At 45.2% G+C, this 19,216-nt stretch overlaps 1 protein-coding gene across 1 annotated transcript; it reads right to left on the reverse strand.

The window, feature by feature from the left end:
• Positions 1-3,144: 3,144 nt before the first annotated feature.
• On the reverse strand, positions 3,145-15,777 carry PTGES3 (prostaglandin E synthase 3). Its single transcript, XM_084609789.1, has 8 exons — positions 15,515-15,777; positions 7,680-7,793; positions 7,443-7,512; positions 6,613-6,711; positions 6,225-6,314; positions 5,280-5,342; positions 4,930-4,954; positions 3,145-4,334 (listed from the first exon to the last, which is right to left on the reverse strand). The coding sequence occupies exons 1-8, from the start codon at positions 15,760-15,762 to the stop codon at positions 4,315-4,317; spliced, it is 729 nt and encodes a 242-aa protein (XP_084465915.1). The 5' UTR covers positions 15,763-15,777; the 3' UTR covers positions 3,145-4,314.
• Between the last annotated feature and the right edge of the window lie 3,439 nt (positions 15,778-19,216).

The raw sequence follows: 19,216 nt of genomic DNA on the forward strand, positions 1-19,216 counted from the left end.
AGAGTGATTGTTATGCCCAGATATGGCTAAATCCATCTTCCGGCTCTAGGGGACGCCCCAAGTGGATGAGAGCAGGACGCCCTCTGTGCGCTCTTGTAGACAGCGAACAAGAGAGTTGACAGGTTTCAGAGTAGCAGCCGTGTTAGTCTGTATTCACAAAAAGAAAAGGAGGACTTGTGGCACATTAGAAACTAACAAATTTATTTGAGCATAAGCTTTTGTGAGTGGAGGTCCTTGCTGGAGGGGCCCCAGGGTGTCCAGAATGGCCACTGGTATGGGCCTGAGACCCATCCTTGCCTGGACCACTGTCCCTTAGAATGAGGCCGGGGGTGGGGGTGAGGGGAGACGTTCCCCATTCTAGAAGGGATACGGATGGTATCACATCCAAAGTCTGAAGAAGAAACTGAATGTTTCTGACAGAGAGGCAGAACCAGTTAGGACTGATGAGGGATAGCCAAGCCCGGGGATGTCATCGGAGGCTTGCCTCTCGATTGCACGGGGTTCTGCGGAAGCTTGGGAGGTAATGGCACTGCAGGGTCTAGACGCAGCGAGGTAGGAGCTGTATGTATCAGTCCCAGCCGTCCACCTTTTTGTATTGCCAGCAACACTGGTACCAACAGGCTAAGCAGGTCCCTTGCAGCTGCATCTGCTTCTGGGGCGGTTGGGGACAGCACTGTCAATTGCTCTGCAGCGATCTTCCAGGGGACAGCCTGGATGGACCTGGCCCAGCTTCTGGAGGCAGCAATCCTCTCTCCCTAGGCAACGGGAGTCTCAGCGTCTCTGTCTCTTCTTGGCTTCGGTACAAACACACTCAATCGACGCACCAAACTTGAGAAAGGCCTCTCTTTTCTCTGGCACTGGTGAACGGGAACAAGAGGCTACAGGCAGGCTCCGGTGGGGCACTCTGTACCGAAGCTGATGTATTTGGGGTGCTTTTCCCGTGACATGACTCAAAATGGAGCCTCCATAAGCAGCACTTGAGCCTCCCCATTGTCTTCCTGTGAGCAGGGCTTGAATCCTTTACAAACGTGACATTTGTCACTAAACTGGGATTCTCCCACACATAACTAGGGTGGGAGTGGGCTGCTGGCCAGCACAGGCTTAGCACAAATCCATCAGGGCTTAAATCCCAGTGAGGCATCGTTCCAGTACGGAGAGAAAAATTGGTCAAAAGTCCTAAAATGAAACCCTAGCACTAAGAACTACATAAGGCTAAACGACAACTAATTAACTAACTTCTAACAACGGGATACATACACAGAGCGACAAGTGCTTCCCTCACAAGTCTGGAATCGCTCTGACAATCACTGGCGATAAGAAGGAACTGAAGAGGGTTGCGGGGGGCACACATCTGCAGTGGAATGGATGTGTGCAAGGACTCACAGAACATTCACCTTCTCTGCATCAGCTGCCTCTCTCATGTTCCCATGCGTTTTCCATTTCTAGATAGCCCAGTTCTTTTCCACGTGTTTATATTCAATGCAGGGGTTTAGGCAATTGCCCTCAAAGGGCAGCGACTCTATTGAAGCAGGTAATTTGGACCTAAATTAGATATAGGAGCTGGACAACTGCCAGCTATTACTAACAATATTTAGGACCCCTTTAAAAGGGAAGTTGCTTAAGTAGACATCCCCACTGAGCAGAGGGAGACACAGCTTGTGACTACAACAGCATATAGGGACAGTAACAGAACGACAACAAAAAGTGAACAAGCAGGGCCACATCTTAGTATTAGTTGCATGAAGCCTGATGTATGTTGTGCCAGGAAGAGGCCAGAGGCTCCTGTTCTGCAGAAGGTACCAGGTGAAACCATAAGTGACAACAGTGTCAGGTAACGTTCTTTGATGTACCTATTGGCAGGTAGCAGAGCTGTCATCAGCCCTACCCGCACAGTTCTATTAATGATCTTATTAACAAAGCACCGGAGACTAGAATGATCCACACAGGGCTGGTCCAGCTTTCTTCTGATGGGCACAAGTGACTCCTTTATCAAGGCTTACCAGCCTAGGAAATCTCCTTTCCTTTAAGGGTGAACCTGGCCCACTTCTCTGCAGTGTCTTTGGCAACTCACTGCTCCTCTCCCATCAGATAGTGTCAAGGCTAAGGCCAGCACCAATGGGGCTTAAATTAAGATCAAAAGGCAACAGAGGTGATCAATTTGCATCCATCTTCTCCCTTCTATGGCCTTCACTCTGCAATTCCTGTATTCCTCTAGCAGAGTCACACCAGCAGTTACAGATTGCATCCCCTGCAGATTCAAATGGCCCAGCCCTGCAGTCTGAGGTAGGTGAGCCGCTTACACACCTGCACCTGTGCTTACTGAATTTGTTTCTGGGCTTCTGCACCTGTGGCTCTGAATTGTTAGGCCAGGCCTACACTATAAGCTTACATGAGTACAACTGTCATGCAGGGCTGTGAAAAGCCCACACCTGCGAGTGATGCACTTCAACTGCCCTAACTCTGTTGCAGGCAGCACTATGTCAAGGGGGGTGGATTAACCACGTTGACGGGAGAAGCTTCACTGAAGCGCTACAGCTGGGCCGCTGCAGTTTAAGTGTAGACGGACCACTGGAAGGAGTCTTGTTTTGAGGAACGGTACAAAGCAGGAGCCTCCTGCTGCAGAGGAGAGAAACTGCTCAAAAGACAAAAGTGCTTTTCTGATTCTAAACTAAAAGACGTGTGGACTTAGCAACACCAGACTGTTCCCTAATTCCCATACCTGGAGCATGAGAAAGGCTAAACATTGGTAGGTTTCGGTCTCTGCATGCAGGGACCAACTCATGGCAAGACTGTTCAGCAGAAGGCGTAATCTTCATGGAGACCCAACTCTAGTCATGGTGAGTTAACTGACTGTTCATAAAGAGATGTACTGAAAGGAGACCAGGCTAGAGTTATGGAACGCACAAATGTGCGTGGCCACAAGGCTAGGGCAGGTAGTATCGTAGGCACTAGAATACGGAAATAATCCTTGAGAGCCTGTTTGCATCAGGAGCAGCACACTTCAGCTGTACCCGTGTGAAGCTTTGCACTTGGGAGTCCAGACGTAGAACATCATGAAATCGTGAACCAATGCACCCAGCAGCCTGACAAAGCCCAAGGGCCATTTGGGGGAACTAAAAGTGCCAAAATGCAAAAGCTCAAAGATTTAGGAGGAGGACAAAACATTGTTTTATTTTAGTCAAATCACAACACTTCTTTTTTAAACTGTTGTCAAAGTGTACCTACAATTTTCAATTACAGATTCACTTTTCTGAAGGTTTCCTGGGAACATTACAACTTGCCTCCTTCGAACAGCTGAAATAATCCCACACTAGTAATCCAACTAAAAAAAAAATCCATTCCAGCAAATAGTAAGAATACACGAAGTTACAGTCAACCAGACAGTTCAAAGGACAGCCATGGAGTCTTCAACAGTTTATTAGAAAGAATGTAGACATTTAAAAAAAAAAAAATCCCCTCTGCTCTTAACACAGATTGAGGTTTTTCAGTTTTGTAATAAGCTGGTCAAAATAAACGAAACAGAAACCCAATAGTGTATTAATGTTTTGTCACTTGTTTCCATACCAACAGTGCAAATACAATTTGGTCTAAATGTACAGATTGACAAGCAACAATGTACAGCCAGCCACTTTCACCCCTCTGTACTAAGAGATGTAAAAGCTTGAGGGTCAAACAATACCAAATGTACAGGCTTCACCCATTTAAGTTAAGGGGTCACTAGTTTTAGCTAGGATACATCTGGAACACTAACTAGTGATTAAATACAACAAAGTGAAGCAATTTGTTTTTCCTTTTTATTAAAACATTAGTGGAATACACCTGAAGACACCGCAGAGGTATAGCGTGTTACCAGTTTAATTTTGTAAGCCAATTAAAACATTGTTTCCGTCAGTTGAGTTCCAGGTATAAAAATCTGAAATTTTAAATGATCTGCAGTCCACACCGTGAGGGGGAAAACGCTAATTTACCACTTCCTGTAAATTGAGAATCTTCCCATTGTAATTATGTCTTATGAGGAGGCAAGGAGGCTTTAAGCCCTTTTTATTGCAACTGATTTTGTAGCGATTGCCTACACCTCAATTGTTTTTTGGAAGTCTGGAAAAGTAACTTTCCTGCATAACATTATTGCCTCATGTGGCTTAAGACTGCCCTGAACAATGGTACACACCAACCATCAGTGAAACCATTTAAAACAGATTGAACATGGGTTAAAGGATGCAGTATCTGCCTTTAGAGCGATCAACTCAGGAATTCTTCGGTTATGAAATGTTGTGATGAAGTTCTTTCCCCAAACCCTGAAGACGACAGTTCTCCTTACTCCAGATCTGGCATTTCTGAGGATAAAGGTGGCACGTTAGTGTTTGGGTTTTGTTTTGAACACAGATCACCTACAAACTGTTGCACTAGGGGCTGTACAGACATGATCCCCGCACCAGTCTAAGGAGCATGCAGCAGACTTTTCTAAGAATGCTTCTGCTACTTTGTCCACCGGTGAAAAGACAAGTTAGGTTCTCAAATACGTGAGCAACTTGACAACGAGTCCTCTAACCGCTACATGAAATACAAGAGGTCAGTCAATTAGCATGTACATAGCACCATGTAGGAGATGCAAATTAGTCTCTAGCCTCAACAATTGTTGTTGGGACTGCAGCAATCTGCAAAGTTAAAAAGTGATGCTTGCAACTCTTGGGAAAGTTTATGACTCTATATTCGACAGTCCGTTAGACCACACTGCCTAGATGACAGATGTAAGAGTTAGACCTGTATTGAGTACACACTGCAGGTTAACTAGAACACAGTGACTTGTGTCGACATGCAGCACAAAGCTTAGTGCTGGCAAGCTCTCCACAAGACTGTCCTACTTTGGATGAAACAAAGCTTATGCAAGACTAGTGCTCAGAAAAAAATTTGCACGCTAAAATAACTTACTTTCATCATCACTGTCTGGTGAATCCTGGAGAAAGAAGAAAAAAGTTAGCAAATAAGTCAAGCTGTTCCTGAAGCTGCTCCTTCTGCCCTGACACTAGCTCAGTAAACACCACCACTAAACTGAGGATGTTTAAGACATACTTTTGATCAGATTTACTGGGACAACCTCCAGGAAGGACTCTATACCTCTGGTACACCCTACATGCTTCAAGGCAGAATTACCAAGAACCACAGCTGAAGGTTTGTTCAAGCACAACAGCTGTGGTGGTAAAGCCACTACCATTTGAGGTCATTGCAGAGGACACAAAAGTAGGTTTTCCCAAATCTGATGTTCCCCATAAACTACTTACATCATCTGCTCCATCTACTTCTGGCAAATCTACATCTTCATCTCCACCCATGTTGTTCATCATCTGTTATAAAGGGAACTAGTGTTAAATTAGAGACTTTGCCTCACTGACGTTTTCTTATTCTCTGTAAAACCCAAGGAATACTGCATTCCAAGTCTAAAAACAGTCCCAATTATCACAGAGCCCTGTTCCACTTGATCAGTCTCCACTGTGCTTTCTGTAAACCCTTCTACACAAGTGCAGTAGTTACTGCATCTTCATTAAGAATATTTCATGGGAAGAGCCCAAGAAAGAATGCAGAGTAGCTCAATTAGTATAAAATTCAAGATTCAAAATATTCTTTTAAAATTTACTGCATCTCAATCTGATGGAAAGTCAAATTAATGCATTAGCTGTCCTCTACCTCTGAAGAGGCATGTTAAGTATAGGTTTGGTCACAAGCACAAATAAATCTGGTAATCTTATCAGAGGCCACAGCCACACAATCTGTTGCACAGCTCAGAACTGGCGGTCTCTGCTCTGGAGAAGACATGCCTTCTATCACCACCTATGTGCACTTGGTCTACTGCTTCTGAGTGCTGTGCAGGCCTCTCTTGGCACTAAGCCTGGTTCTTCGAAGTGCAATTAAGAGATCATCATAAGGAAAGATTAAACATACAGAAGAAGCAGCCAGTGAAGTGTTTTTTTTTTGTTTTTATATATTATGTTTGAAATTGCTACAATTCTAAAATTGATTTGCTTTAGTTGGAACCTGCCAAGTCACCCATTTGGTGCTGGCAACAGCTGGAGTTTAATGTGGAATGAGTGTGCATTGGTACTGATGTCTTAACAGACCAAGTGGCTCCTTGGCCAACTAAAGTGGTCTGATTGCCTAGCCACCAGCTATTGCTTGCAGCCAAAACCCCAAAATGGAACCCAGGCCTTTGGGTTCTCCTCTTCCCTCACCTCCGAGAAGCGATCAAAATTGGACAGGTCTTCATCTGAATCATCTTCCCAGTCTTTCCAGTTGTTGAAATCCACACTGAGCCAGTTGAGCTACACAGGAATACAAACAGTTATCTCCTTGAGGGAGAAATATTTGTTCTAGGGTTGTGTGGGGGTAGAGGAAATAGACAGGAAAAGTCTTCCCTCACATTAGCAAAATATAGGCAGGTTCTTCAAGAGCTGCCATTTTGTTTGGAGAGGGGCTGAATGACAGTAAATACTTAACCCATTCATCATTTGGCATGACATATGGACTCTCCATAATTTGAGTGGCAGTGACCACTGCTTCCATGAGTATAACCAAAAAACAACCAACCACACTTCAAGCCCCCACAGAATAGAAGTGTACCTTTGCCTTCTCTTTTGTTAACCTTGGCCATGACTGGCCAGATTCTCCTTTTCTTAAACAACACAAGATAGATCTGTCTGTTCTTTTATGCTTGGATTCCTGGAATGAAAGAATTGTCCTATTAACATGGTAGAGTCAGGATATAGGAGCAACTTCAGTAAAATGTATACATCTAGCATTCACCCACCCATTTGAGAGGTCATCACTCAGTTATGCTTGAGAAGATGAATAAAGTATATACAGTAGCTGCCTCCTGTCACATGGCATGAAAACTCTTTACAATGAATGCTTGAATAGATCACCAAAGTCTACTGGAGTGTCTACAGAACATTGCACTGTGATTTACCATGTACTAAAATAATCCCTCCCCCCAATTTTGGGCCCAGGATTCAAACTGAGGACAGGACTGCAAAAAGTCATTATCCATCCGAGACTGAAACCCCACACTCCTGCACAGGAACATTTTACAAGCTAGTAAATATACCTGCTCTAACAGGCACAATGATGCTGATTGTGTTTGTTTTTGGTCCCTTGAGAAAGATGGACAAGAATAAAGCAAGGAGAGCTAAGAAAGGACGTGCAAGAACAGTGGTGAGAAGCACACAGAAGTGCAATATGTACGTACTCAGGAGCAGACTTTGACATGCCACTCTTCAAGTAGCAGAAAGGACGGACCAGAAATCCCTTTCTCAGACAAAAATTTCTTTAGGTATGCTAAGTTAGCAATGGGGCTCATTATCCATAGTATCCAAGTACCTCACATGTTTAGAGTCCCTTTTTCTTGTATAATTATTAAGGGTACAGAGGACAAACGTTCAGAAAATACTTACATTTGGATCAATATAATTAAAAAGATCGATTTCATTTAAATGCTTAAAGTTATCACTTCCGCCAAGACAACTGTAAGAGAAAAGAATTAAGCTAGTTATGTAGCTGGACTGAAAAGTCCCAAAGCAAACATAGTTGAAATAAAATAAAGGTACTAGCTATTTAGTTAGAAAAAGGGTCAGGTCAGCGTTTAGATAGTGAAATTTCTCTTCCACTTGACAATGATTTCAGTTATTTACCTGAATGTAAGTTTGGATTTTTCAAAATTTACATTAACATCTTTACTGTCTTCAACGCAAAATTCAATAAAGACGTAGTCCCTTCGGTCATACCACTTCGCAGAAGCAGGCTGCCTAAAAACAGATCATTTAGTAGAATTAGATCAAAACTGAAAACTTGTGCCATTTAATTAAGTCTCTGTTAAAGAGAAATTATTTCTTAATTTTTTTTAAAGATCTGAGCTTTGGTACGCTCTGTCCTATTCTGCTAGCACATTCAAGGGTGGACATTGCCACTTAATGCACACTTCCCTCTTCCAAACAGCTTTAATAGCATCTGTCTAGTTTTCACTGCAATTAAAGCGACTTTCATCAGCAAGAGAAAGTAGTCTTTGCAGTTATGAGATATATTGTACTAAGCTGCTTATTGTAGTGTGAGTAGCAGCCCAAATGGAGCTTAGGTTGAAAAGTAGATAGAAGCTGGAGAGAGAATAGAAAATTACTCAGTGTTTAATCCCCCAAAAGCATTGCAAAGTGGTAACACTCCTTGAATGCTTAAAAGTTATCACAGCTCATGAAATGCAATGAAGAGATCATACACTTAAGGCAATCAGGCCTCTTGTCTGATAGCAAGAACTCAAAGGTACTGGAATAGCAGAATTCGAGTGGTTCCTATTTAGCCAGACTCAATATATACCTGTTTTGAAGCAAGTTCTCTAGTTAAAAACTCTATGAAATAGAAAAGTAATCAGAAGACTCAAGTTCCTGAAGATGAGCTGGTAAGAAAGAGTAAGCTCAGTTTAATTTGCATTTGAATGCTATTAGAAATGGCCAGCAAGCGCACAGGTTTGTAAACAGGACCTAGACAGACAGTTTTAAGGAGAGTAGTCTTTCAGACTTAGCAATGAGATTTTTTCTGCTATTTAGAAGTGCTGAGATTTATTAGGAGTTAGAAATACACTTCACTTTATTTATAAAACCCTCCCCACAAAAGCTGCTATCCCTCCGCTCCAAACTACCCTATTACAAAAGCAGAGAGTGGGCAGGAGCCATGTAATTACAAGTTAAACTAAGGAAAATACAACAGGGGCATCCATGACAAGTCTCCAGGAACTGTACCATTTTGAGTTGACCATGTCAGATCTCAGCCTAAGTAGGATAAAGACTTGCTCAGTCCTTTATGGAGGCCTCAAAAGAACACACGTGCAACAGTATATGCACTTCACAATTCAGTAGGCGGTAAACCAACTCCCCAGAATAATACAAATCAGATCTTTTGCTTTTTGGATAAGATGTAAAGCTGAAGCTCTGACCACACAAGGTCCATCGAGATCTTGTGTCACTTGTGGTACAAACAGCAGTATCAGTGTCCTGGACAAATTCTGACCTGGGTAATTAGATTCTTACTTCTCATTTCCCTCCATAGCTTCGTTTCCCCTCCTCTAGAGCAATCAATGCTTTTGCTGCAGAATGGAAACCACACCGCATAGGCGGCTGTATTTAGGTGCCCAGGAAGCAAAGCTAGTAAAGGAGACAGCATTCTTTCAGGGTGACAGACTTTATACAAATCAATTTATTAGCTTTGCTGTCAAGGTTTTGAGGTCCTTAAAAGTTCAGTTGCCTAGCCTCTATAGGTCACTTTTAACACCAGCTCTAAACGGATCCCTTGTACGTGTCTAGTGTTGGAGGAACAGACAAGACTTGAAAATTGCCTTATACTGAAGTTATCACTAGTTGGTCTTATATTAAGCAAGAAGTGGGTAGACTTGATCTCAGGACCTTTAAAAGAACTGAGCGAGTATGATTTAATGGCACTTTTTGGTCAATGGTGTTATAAAAGAGACAGGTTCTGTTTTGCAGCAGGATGTGGTTGTTCCCATCTGAATCCAAGGCCTGAGCCAAGTGTTAGCCATGCCTAAGTCCTAGTTACACTGACAAACAGAACCACACCTTAACTGTAGGGCAGGGTGGGGGGAGAACGGGACTCACTAGGGTCACTAAAGATAACTGCACAAGCAAGCACCTTCCACATGTCTCAGTACCACAGAACAAGAGTGGAAATCCTTTGGCTTCCCTACAACTTGCTAATGCTACAAGCAGGCGCAAGTTGGAGTACCATTTCTACTAGAAGTAGGACAGTGTTAAGTGTCAGTATACTCATCTGACAGGAAGAGCTAACATGCTTCAGTATACCCAGTTGCATACTTCCCAGCAAAACCTGACAGATCAGTACAGCTGACATGCAAGCCAGGCTGGATAACTGAATTTCTGCATTCTGGAGGAAAGACTAGTCACCCCCCTTTGCATAAGCTGCTGTTGCCATGATCACAAGACAGGAAGCATTTTTCACAAAGTGCAATGGACTTTGGGATACCTTCCTCCAGAGACCTGGGAGGTAGGACAGTAGTAACCCATTTATAATGTTAAAGGGCAGATCTCAGATACAGAGAACCGCAATGCTGGAACACAAATACAGTCCTGCTCATGAGTTCAGTAAATCATTCCTATATATCAGAAACTTTTAAAGAAGTGGTCTCAAGGTTTTATTCTTTAATAAATTTTGACTACCTCAATATACTGGCTAACAGTTAATTATTAATACCACAGAAGTCTAGAGCGTTCAGTTGCATCTGAAAGAATGGGTATTTGCAATTCGTATATACAACACATGTAAAGAGCTAAGAATGTGTGGGACATTAGCTTTTTCCTGCCATTACATGGAGGGATTGAGAACAAGGTGCTCTGCAGTCCAACCCTCCCTGTTAATGAATTGCAATAACCTGCCAAAAAGAGAATCTTAATACAAGGACAAGTTCTCAGACCATTTCAACAGACCACTGCTACACTTTTGAAAGGTAAAGCTTTGAGAAGATTCTGACTCAGACTCTCAGTTGACTGAGTCAAGCATGAAGTATTCTGCAACGTTTGACACAAAACCAATAGCCAAGCACATTTACATGCACCATTACACATTTAGCAAGGGATTTTCTCCATCCATCTTATAATGCAATGTTCAGCAGGTTCTGTAGGTTTATTTTATGAACAGAATTTTCAGGGTTAGTGTCGGATGGTTTTCCCAGCACATTAAAGGCAGTGTTTCGGTGTTTAATTTCATTCTTGCCAGAAAGAGTAAAGAGCTGTTCTGAACATATAGCTCTAGTATGCTTCTGTCCAGTTACTGCAGCAGAGTCTACCTAAAATTATTCAAGCACTACTCTGATTATACTAGGAACCAAGGATAAGAAGCTTGAAGGAAAGAAAATGTTTGTAAAACGGAAACTATTTATTTTATTTTTGTTGAACTTTTAATTTGTGATGTCTTACTTGAGAGGTTAAATCTGAAAACAGTATAACGTGTCGTTTGAGAGTATTCCAGTAGCACAAGGATTTTATGTTGCTAAGTGAGCAGACTTATTTTAGTGGACATGGTTTTAATCAAAATCTTTTTCAAGGGTCTTACTTATTAAAAAGCACAAAATCTGATTCACAATCACACTGATTTTGAAGCATTAGGCAGAGGAGAGATTAAAGAGGCTAGGACTTTTCAGCCTGGAAAAGAGGAGACTAAGGGGGGATATGATAGAGGTATATAAAATCATGAGTGGTGTGGAGAAAGCAAATAAGGAAAAGTTATTTACTTGTTCCCATAATATAAGAACTAGGGGCCACCAAATGAAATTAATGGGCAGCAGGTTTAAAACAAAAGGAAGTTCTTCTTCACTCAGTGCACAGTCAACCTGTGGAACTCCTTGCCTGAGGAGGTTGCGAAGGCTAGGACTATGACAGGGTTTAAAAGAGAACTGGATAAATTCATGGCGGTTAAGTCCATTAATGGCTATTAGCCAGGATGGGTAAGGAATGGTGTCCCTAGCCTCTGTTTGTCAGAGAGCAGAGACAGATGGCAGGAGAGAGATCACTTGATCATTACCTGTTAGGTTCACTCCCTCTGGGGCACCTGGCATTGGCCACTGTCAGTAGACAGGATACTGGGCTGGATGGACCTTTGGTCTGACCCAGTATGGCCATTCTTATGTTCTTATATGGTGGTGGTGGTGGACAACTCAATAGGGAAAAATGCAAACTTTGGGATAGTATTCTGAGAATTTCAAAGACAGCCTCTAGCCATGCACAAATAGTTGCTACCACAGAAGAGACCCACTTTATTGGCAATTCTTGCACCAGCTCTACAAAGACTGATCTGATAGCAAAGACAACTGACTGGGTTCACAATTATGTTTTCCTATGCTCCACAGGAAAAAAGTGTTTCCATTAAGGTCTGGTTCTATCTTTCTGGGACCGAGCATAACCCAATAATGCCCACGTAGGAATTAAAAAGTTCCCTCTACCACAAACAGTGATCTTCAAATGTGAAAAGATTACCCCTAGAATTAAATGGGGGTTCCGTTCCCAATTCCTTAAGCCATGTGATAGTAGGTGATAGTAGCAAGAGGAAATACACTAGACCTATGTTTAAAGTTTGAATGATCTCGTTTTAGAGTAGCAGCCGTGCCAGACTGTATCTGCAAAAAGAAAAGGCGTACTTGTGGCACCTCAGAGACTCATATAAATTTGTTAGTCTCTAAGGTGCCACAAGTATTCCTTTTCTTATCTCTTTTTAGATTTACATACTCTCTTCTCCCCCCAAAATGGCTTGCTGCAGTCAGGTTAAACTGCTCTGGAAGTCTTGATCTGGATGGCTATCTGCTGGTCAGTGTTTAAAAATTAAGCTAAGGTCGATGGCAACCTTAATTTAGGCCCCCACATGATGTGCCAGGAATCAGAATTTCATAACACAAACAGTAATGCAAGATGCACCAGCACTACGAGCAGAAATTCCAGATGAGGTAGTACTGTGTCTATCTTTTAATTTTCCTGGAAGAAAAGAGACTAAATTTTTTATGGTGCACTTGTGCAGTAAGGTCACTCCACACCTATATAACCATTATGCAGCACTAACCACGACACGTTGCCTGACTAGTAGCGGAGAAATGTGAACTGGATTTTCAAGGGCACCAGTTGCACGCATTATCATGAAAGCCTACCATTTTCCTCTCTTCCCTCAGTGTAACCAAGTCCATCTCACAAGAACCACCACCTTTCATCCAGGAGGGCTGAAAAAGTTCATTTAATATTGCTTCTAGTTGTTCAAGTGGTCACTTGAGCTACAAGGAATGAGGCAGAGTTCTATCACATCAACTTCTCGTTAAGTCCTAAATGCACTATTAGGATTGTCCAATATTTCAAACAATTTGTCCCATGACACTGTCATGTACCCGGAAAGTAAACGGTATCTTTAGCAGAGTTAAAGTAGTGTTCTCTGGCCCGTTACAATAAGTAGCCTTCTCCATACAAGTTATCTGTATTTTACATTCTGGTGCCCTTTGCCACTAGATGAAACACACACAAGGAAACCAGTTTCATTTACTTAAGAATTATGACCACAGTGCATTAGATCAGAGCCAATCACTTCTGTTTGCCATTGTTCTCAAATAATGAAAGACCACCTCAGCCCTACTGGTAAATTGGTGTGCTAAACCTAAGTGACTAGCACATCACACTGTGCTATGTTTCATCTTGCATCTTAATTCCTACTTTACAGTGACCTCTTCACTAGTTTCCATCTGATGAGAATCCTGCCAAATTAGCCATACTTGTCTGATGTAGAACACACTGCATTAATGCAATGTGGAAGTGACAGACTACACAGGAAACCACCTGGAAGTTACAGCTGGTGCAGAATACAGTGACTCCTCAGCTTAGCAAAGTTAATTGCATGGACTATTTTAAAATCAATGCTCCAAAGATGGCACTGGTATCCTCCAGCATTTGCAGTTCAAGGGGTTGCTAGTGACTGTGAAGTGCTAAAATAGATTGGGGTCCTAGACACCAAGACAATCTTTCCCCATATACCACCACCATTCAAATCAACCCCAGGTTATCTTGTTCTTTCCCTGGTATTGAATGCCATAGGGGTCTAGGTTTCACTGAAGGGATCTCTACTGTATAATTCTTCCCCAACAAGGCCCGAGTTGGTTCACTTTATTGACATGCTGCAAAGTTTGTTTGGGGAGCAAGAATTTATCTGAGGGTCTGATAGTGGCAAAGAGTATTTTGGTTCATTGATGAGTGTGGGATTCAGTTTTAGGTAATGAAACTAGCTTTTATTACAAGTCATTTTACATGTGTACCCAGAAACAAGGCAATAAGCATCTTTAAAATATATTAAAATAGTTATGAGGATGCCTGTATGTATATTCTAGAGCAGTGGCTCAAACTTTTTTTTTACTGGTGACCCCTTTCACATAGCAAGCCTCTGAGTGCGACCCCACCTTATAAATTAAAAAGACTTGTTTATATATTTAACACCATTAAAAATGCTGGAGGCAAAGCAGGGTTTGGGGTGGAGGTTGACAGCTCGCAACCTCCCCCATGTAATCACCTCGTGACCCCCTGAGGGGTCCCAATCCCCAGTTTGAGACGCCCCTGTTCTAGAGATTCATCATCTGGTCTGGTACCATACTGCAGACCTGCAAAACTAAGCAATTCTATACTGGACAAAATACAATTGCCACAACCAGAAGTCAACTTGGGAAGTTTTTGAGTAACACAGTAGTTGGGATCTCAGTTATTTTATGACATGCACACACCTAATATTTTACATTGCTTTGGAATGTAAATGCTTGTACCACTTTACAAATGTTTAGGCTTAACACCCTCCCGAGTCTCCATTTTACAGAGAAACAGAAAGAGAAATAAGGCCATACAGGTGAAGTGGCTTGCTCAAGATCACAAAGCAGGTCAGAAGTCAAGCCGTGAAGAGAATTCAGAGTCCTATCTCCCAATTCCCCTAGACCATTACTAGTTCATGGTCTGCCAGAGTAAGTTTCTTGTTTCAGTTTCTGTCACATTTTGCTGCTTGAGAAACATGGTTTGTAAGAAGATTAACACACTAAAGAACTTAAACAGCCAACAGCAATTAATATAGTGGCTTGCATTCCTTAATCCACAAGAGAAAGCAATGAAACTGCTGTCTTGTGTCCCATTTATACTTAGTTTTGGACTGTATTGAGGGCTGCTGCTCCAGAAATATAACGTAAGTGCCCAATCCCTCAAACAGGGAAGCCGTAAGATAGCTCAGAAGCCGATCGTTCCATGAATTCTTAAAAGGGGGTGGGGGGGCAGTTGCAGGTTTGAGCGACAACCTCAGGTGCTCCTAGGAGAGACAGGAAACCTGGGAACCCTGACAACACCTCACCTTAATAAAAACAAAGGCTGCTGGTTACATCCAGCCCCTCCGGCTTTACTACTCAGCCCCTGGGCTGTAGGGACCCGCCTCCCACCCCCAAATTACCCTCTCTCACACCCAGACAGGTGATCAAGCCTAAAGGCTGAGCTGCTCAGCCCCCCACCTACCCCACGTGGCCCCCCGACAGCCCTCCCCCAAAAGGAACCCTCCTCCTCCTCCTCCTCCACCCCCACGTGCCCCCCGACAACCTCCCTCCTCCCCCACGTGGCCCCCCGAAAGCCCTCCCCCAAGCCCTCCAACCGCCCTCCTCCTCTCCCCCCACCTACCCCACGTGGCCCCCCGACAGCCCTCCTCCCACACACACCCCAAAAAGCCCTGCGTCCCCTCCCCCACCTACCCACGTGCCCCCCGAAAGCCCTGCACCTTCCCCCCCCACCCCACGTGCCGCCCCCCCCGGAAAGCTGCGCCCCCGACTCCCCATCACCTCCCAAAAGCGCCCCCGCCAAGGCCGCGGCCTTGCGGGGCCCCTCCCCGCTGCGGGGGGAGTAGCTCCCCCTCCCCCACAGGCCGCGCCGCCCCGCCCCGGCCCTCATCCCCTTCCCCCCCTCACATGGCGGACGGCGGCAGGGTCGGCTCCGGGTCAGGCGGCTCCCCGGCTCGGGGCTCTCTGGCGCGGGCGGGCAGCGGCGAGAGGGACCGGGTCCGACCAGCGTGAGCCAGCAGCGGCGGCGGCTCCTCAGGGCTCGGCCTAGCACCCACAATGCACCGCGCGCTCGGGCAACGGCGGCTGTTCCAGGCGCTGGTGACGCAGCAAAATACCCCGCGCTCCCGCCTCTCGCCGCACTCCCCGCTGCGCATGCGCCGGCGCCCGCTCCCTCAGCGCGCTTTGCGCCCAGGTGGGCCCGACCGGACGCAGAGCGCATGCGCCCCAACCGCCTCGCGGCTCTCGGCCTTCCACGCGCGCGTGCTCGGGGCAGCCTGCTCCGGAGTGCGCACGCGCGTCTCCCACCGTCGCAGCACGCACGCGCCTAGCCTCCCTTTCGAGTCCCCTAATTTGCCCCCGGCCCACGCGCGGCGCATGCGCCGACGGCTCCCGCTGTTGCTACGGTGTGTGGGCACAGCTCCCCGGCCCAGGATTGCCATGGAAACGAGAGTGGAGGCTGCTGGGACATGTAGTTTTCTTGGGCCATGGTGGTGCCCAGAGAAGGGGGGGACCGTGTCTCTAGCAGGGGCAGGTGGGTCTGGGGTCACAACAGCTGGCACCCCCGCCCCCCATTTGTCCACCAGCTGCACAGCTCCTCCAGGGCCAGGGTGCAGGTCCCCTCCCCGCTTCCCTTTAAAGGGCTTTGAGATCCACAGGCCTCAGGAGCCAGAGCCAGAGCCAGGCCCAGGCCCCCACGGCGCCCGTCAGAGGCCACGGGCGCGGAGCCCCTTCTGCGCGGAGAGGGCAGCCCTGGAAGGCCTGGACATCTAAAGCAGAGAGCGGCGGCTGGGGGAGATGCGCTCTCTTGCCAAAAATAAAGAGAAAGACCCAGTCTTGCCAGAGGGCTAGAGAATGACCCACGGTAAAAGCAAAAACCTCAGCATAAAGTAAGGCGCAAAGCCCCCCTTCATGAAGGAAATAGCCATGCACACGATTTGCTCCTTATTTACGAGGGCTCCTCCTCCACAGCCTGTCTTTTGGGAGCATTATAAAACAGGCTTGGAAAGGTCAGATTTTTATCGGCAAATGTCCATAAAAGTCGGTTTCACCGGGCGCACACAACCCTACGAAAAAATATCGCCCTACACTGAAATGTTAACGACAGGCAGAGGAAAATGCGGGCTTGAGAACTTTCGTTACCATTATATCCTGCCCGCCACCCACTACAGATTCCCACAATTGTGGACATGTAAATAGAGCAAAAATATTAAAGAAGTTTACGTATAAAGATAGATATCCATCAAAATATATATCAAATTCCACCACGCCTAATTATAAGCTCTCCTGAGTTGTCTGGGAGATAGGAAGCAGGCACCCGCATTGCAGCAGGGGCAGGGGGGGGGCTCTCATTAGAAAGCCTTAACATCCCAGTCAACAACAAAGGAACAGATTCCCTCCTTCCAAAACAGTGAGAGAAGCTGGTTCATTAGCCTTTCCATTGGATAAAGCTGCATTTTCAAAACAGGGCAACATCCAGGCAGCGAAGCAATTGTCTAGATAATCATAGAATCATAGACTATCAGGGTTGGAAGGGACCTCAGGAGGTCATCTAGTCCAACCCCCTGCTCAAAGCAGGACCAACCCCAACTAAATCATCCCTGTATGGTGGGTGTTCTTCCTATTTTACAACTCAGGAAGTTGAGGCACCCGGAGAAGAAGATACTTGCTCTAGGTCAACCCGGGAAGCCGGTCACAGGGCAGGAAGAGAATGCAAGTGTCCTGACTCCCTGTTTTTTGTTTTAACCACCAAACCATCCTTCCCGCAGGGCAAAAATAAAAGATCATCTGGATTTCTAACACTTATCCCCCTAACAACAGCATAAAGGGTGTAATATGCTGCCATTCTATCAGACAACCAGTCAAATCGATAATTAAGCCCTATCAATGCCCCTGCAGACTCAAAGCAACATCTGGCAGGTTAGAATAGTTCACACTCAGCTCTACCTCACACCAAATGGGACTCTGGAAGAGATCCTTTCAGGTTTTACCCCTTCTAGTCTCACCTACCAGCCTCTGAATGCAGCCTACTGGAGTCCTCAGCTACTTTCAAATCCTATCACTTTTCTCTAAGCGCTAAAGTCTTAATTAAAACGATCGAGCCCGGCTCCCTGAACCTCACACTCCAGTATTCTTCCCAAATTTGGCTACAGCATCCGGCCCCCTCTGCTCCATCTTCCTGCATCCTCCGAAGGCTTCCCACGGGAGATTCGGAACTCTGCCTGCTTGGATTTACACGGACAGACAGTGATTAACAGCCATATCTATAGGGCTTGTGCGCAGCATGAGGGTCTTCCAGCTAGCCGCTCTACCTGATGTTCCTTGCTGCCTGTATTCTCCGCAGTGTAGCTAATCAGTTTGAATGAGTTGTTCCACGGCCCAGTTTCTAGTGCACCGGGGGAAAAGCGTTACTAAGCAGTGGCAAGATTCCCATTTTCACCGCTCCTGCCTTTTCCTTTCATGTCACTTAGGATTTCACTGGGCATTAGCTCCCTCCCACCACCTGATGGTCTTGAAAACCTCCCTCTGCACCGCACTCAACTTTCTGGACAAGGACAGGTTTGTTTGTAGGCCTGGGGAATGAGAGAGAAGCAATCAAAGACATCTCATTACATGGTCATACACGACAATGCCACTAAAGTTCTAGAAAAGCAGCGTTTTAAAATGGCAGGTATTGTCATTTACTTTGTACATGCCTAGCACAATGGGGCCCTGGCCTGTCTGAGGCTGGCAGGTGCTACTGCAATATGCATGTTAACACCCCGACAGCAAGTACAGGCAGGGACTCCACCCTCAGAGTTACACAACAGGGTGTAAAGAAGGGATGAATGCCAAGAAAAACTTCCCACCACCGCCAATCCAAGGAAGTGGTGGAAGATCCATCAGCTGAGCATGGAGTTGCCAACTCTTGTGATTTTGGGGGTATTTCCAAAAGCTCCCAGTGCTGAAATCAAGAGATCGCAAGGACTGTCTTTTTCCTCTGTTTTTGAACAGTACCTAGCACCGTACAACAAAGAAACGCTGTAGCCCAAGAGAGGTCACTGGACTGGGCCTCAAGAGACCTGGCCCTGCCACTGGCCTGCCAGGTGACCTTAGGCAAGGCACTTTCCTCTCTGTGCCTCAGTTTGCTCATCTATAAAATGGGGGTAACGACACCTCCTCTGCAAATTAAAATCACTAGAGAGACAGGGATGAAAAAAGTAAGTCCCTAGCCTTCATGGTGGCAGAGAAAAGCTGAGACACGTGAAGCGAGTGTAACCTAAAGCCTCAGAAACCAGAAGGCAGATCAAAAGAACGTGACATTTCTTTTTATAAAGAGGTCATGATTTTTAGGCCAATCTCATGATTATGTTCATAGAATCATAGGCCTGGAAGGGACCTCGAGAGGTCATCTAGTCCAGTCCCCTGCAGTCATGGCAGGACTAAGTATTATCTAGACCATTCCTGACAGGTGTTTGTCTAGCCTCCTCTTAAAAATCTCCTATGATAGGGATTCCACAACCTCCCTAAGCAATTTATTCCAGTGCTTAACCACCCTGACAGTTAGGAAGTTTTTCCTAAAGTCCAACCTAAACCTCCCTTGCTGCAATTTAAGCCCATTGCTTCTTGTCC

Source organism: Lepidochelys olivacea (assembly GCF_965140295.1).
Source record: "Lepidochelys olivacea isolate rLepOli2 genome assembly, chromosome: 20".
NCBI lineage: Eukaryota > Metazoa > Chordata > Testudines > Cheloniidae > Lepidochelys > Lepidochelys olivacea.

Coding starts and splice junctions, on each gene's coding strand:
- PTGES3 (XM_084609789.1), bottom strand. CDS start 15,762: ATGCGCAGCGGGGAGTGCGGCGAGAGGCGGGAGCGCGGGGTATTTTGC. Junction 6,315..6,612: donor TAACAAAAGAGAAGGCAAAG/GTACACTTCTAT, acceptor ATTCCTGTGTAG/CTCAACTGGCTCAGTGTGGA. Junction 4,335..4,929: donor ACCAGACAGTGATGATGAAA/GTAAGTTATTTT, acceptor CTTTATCCTCAG/AAATGCCAGATCTGGAGTAA.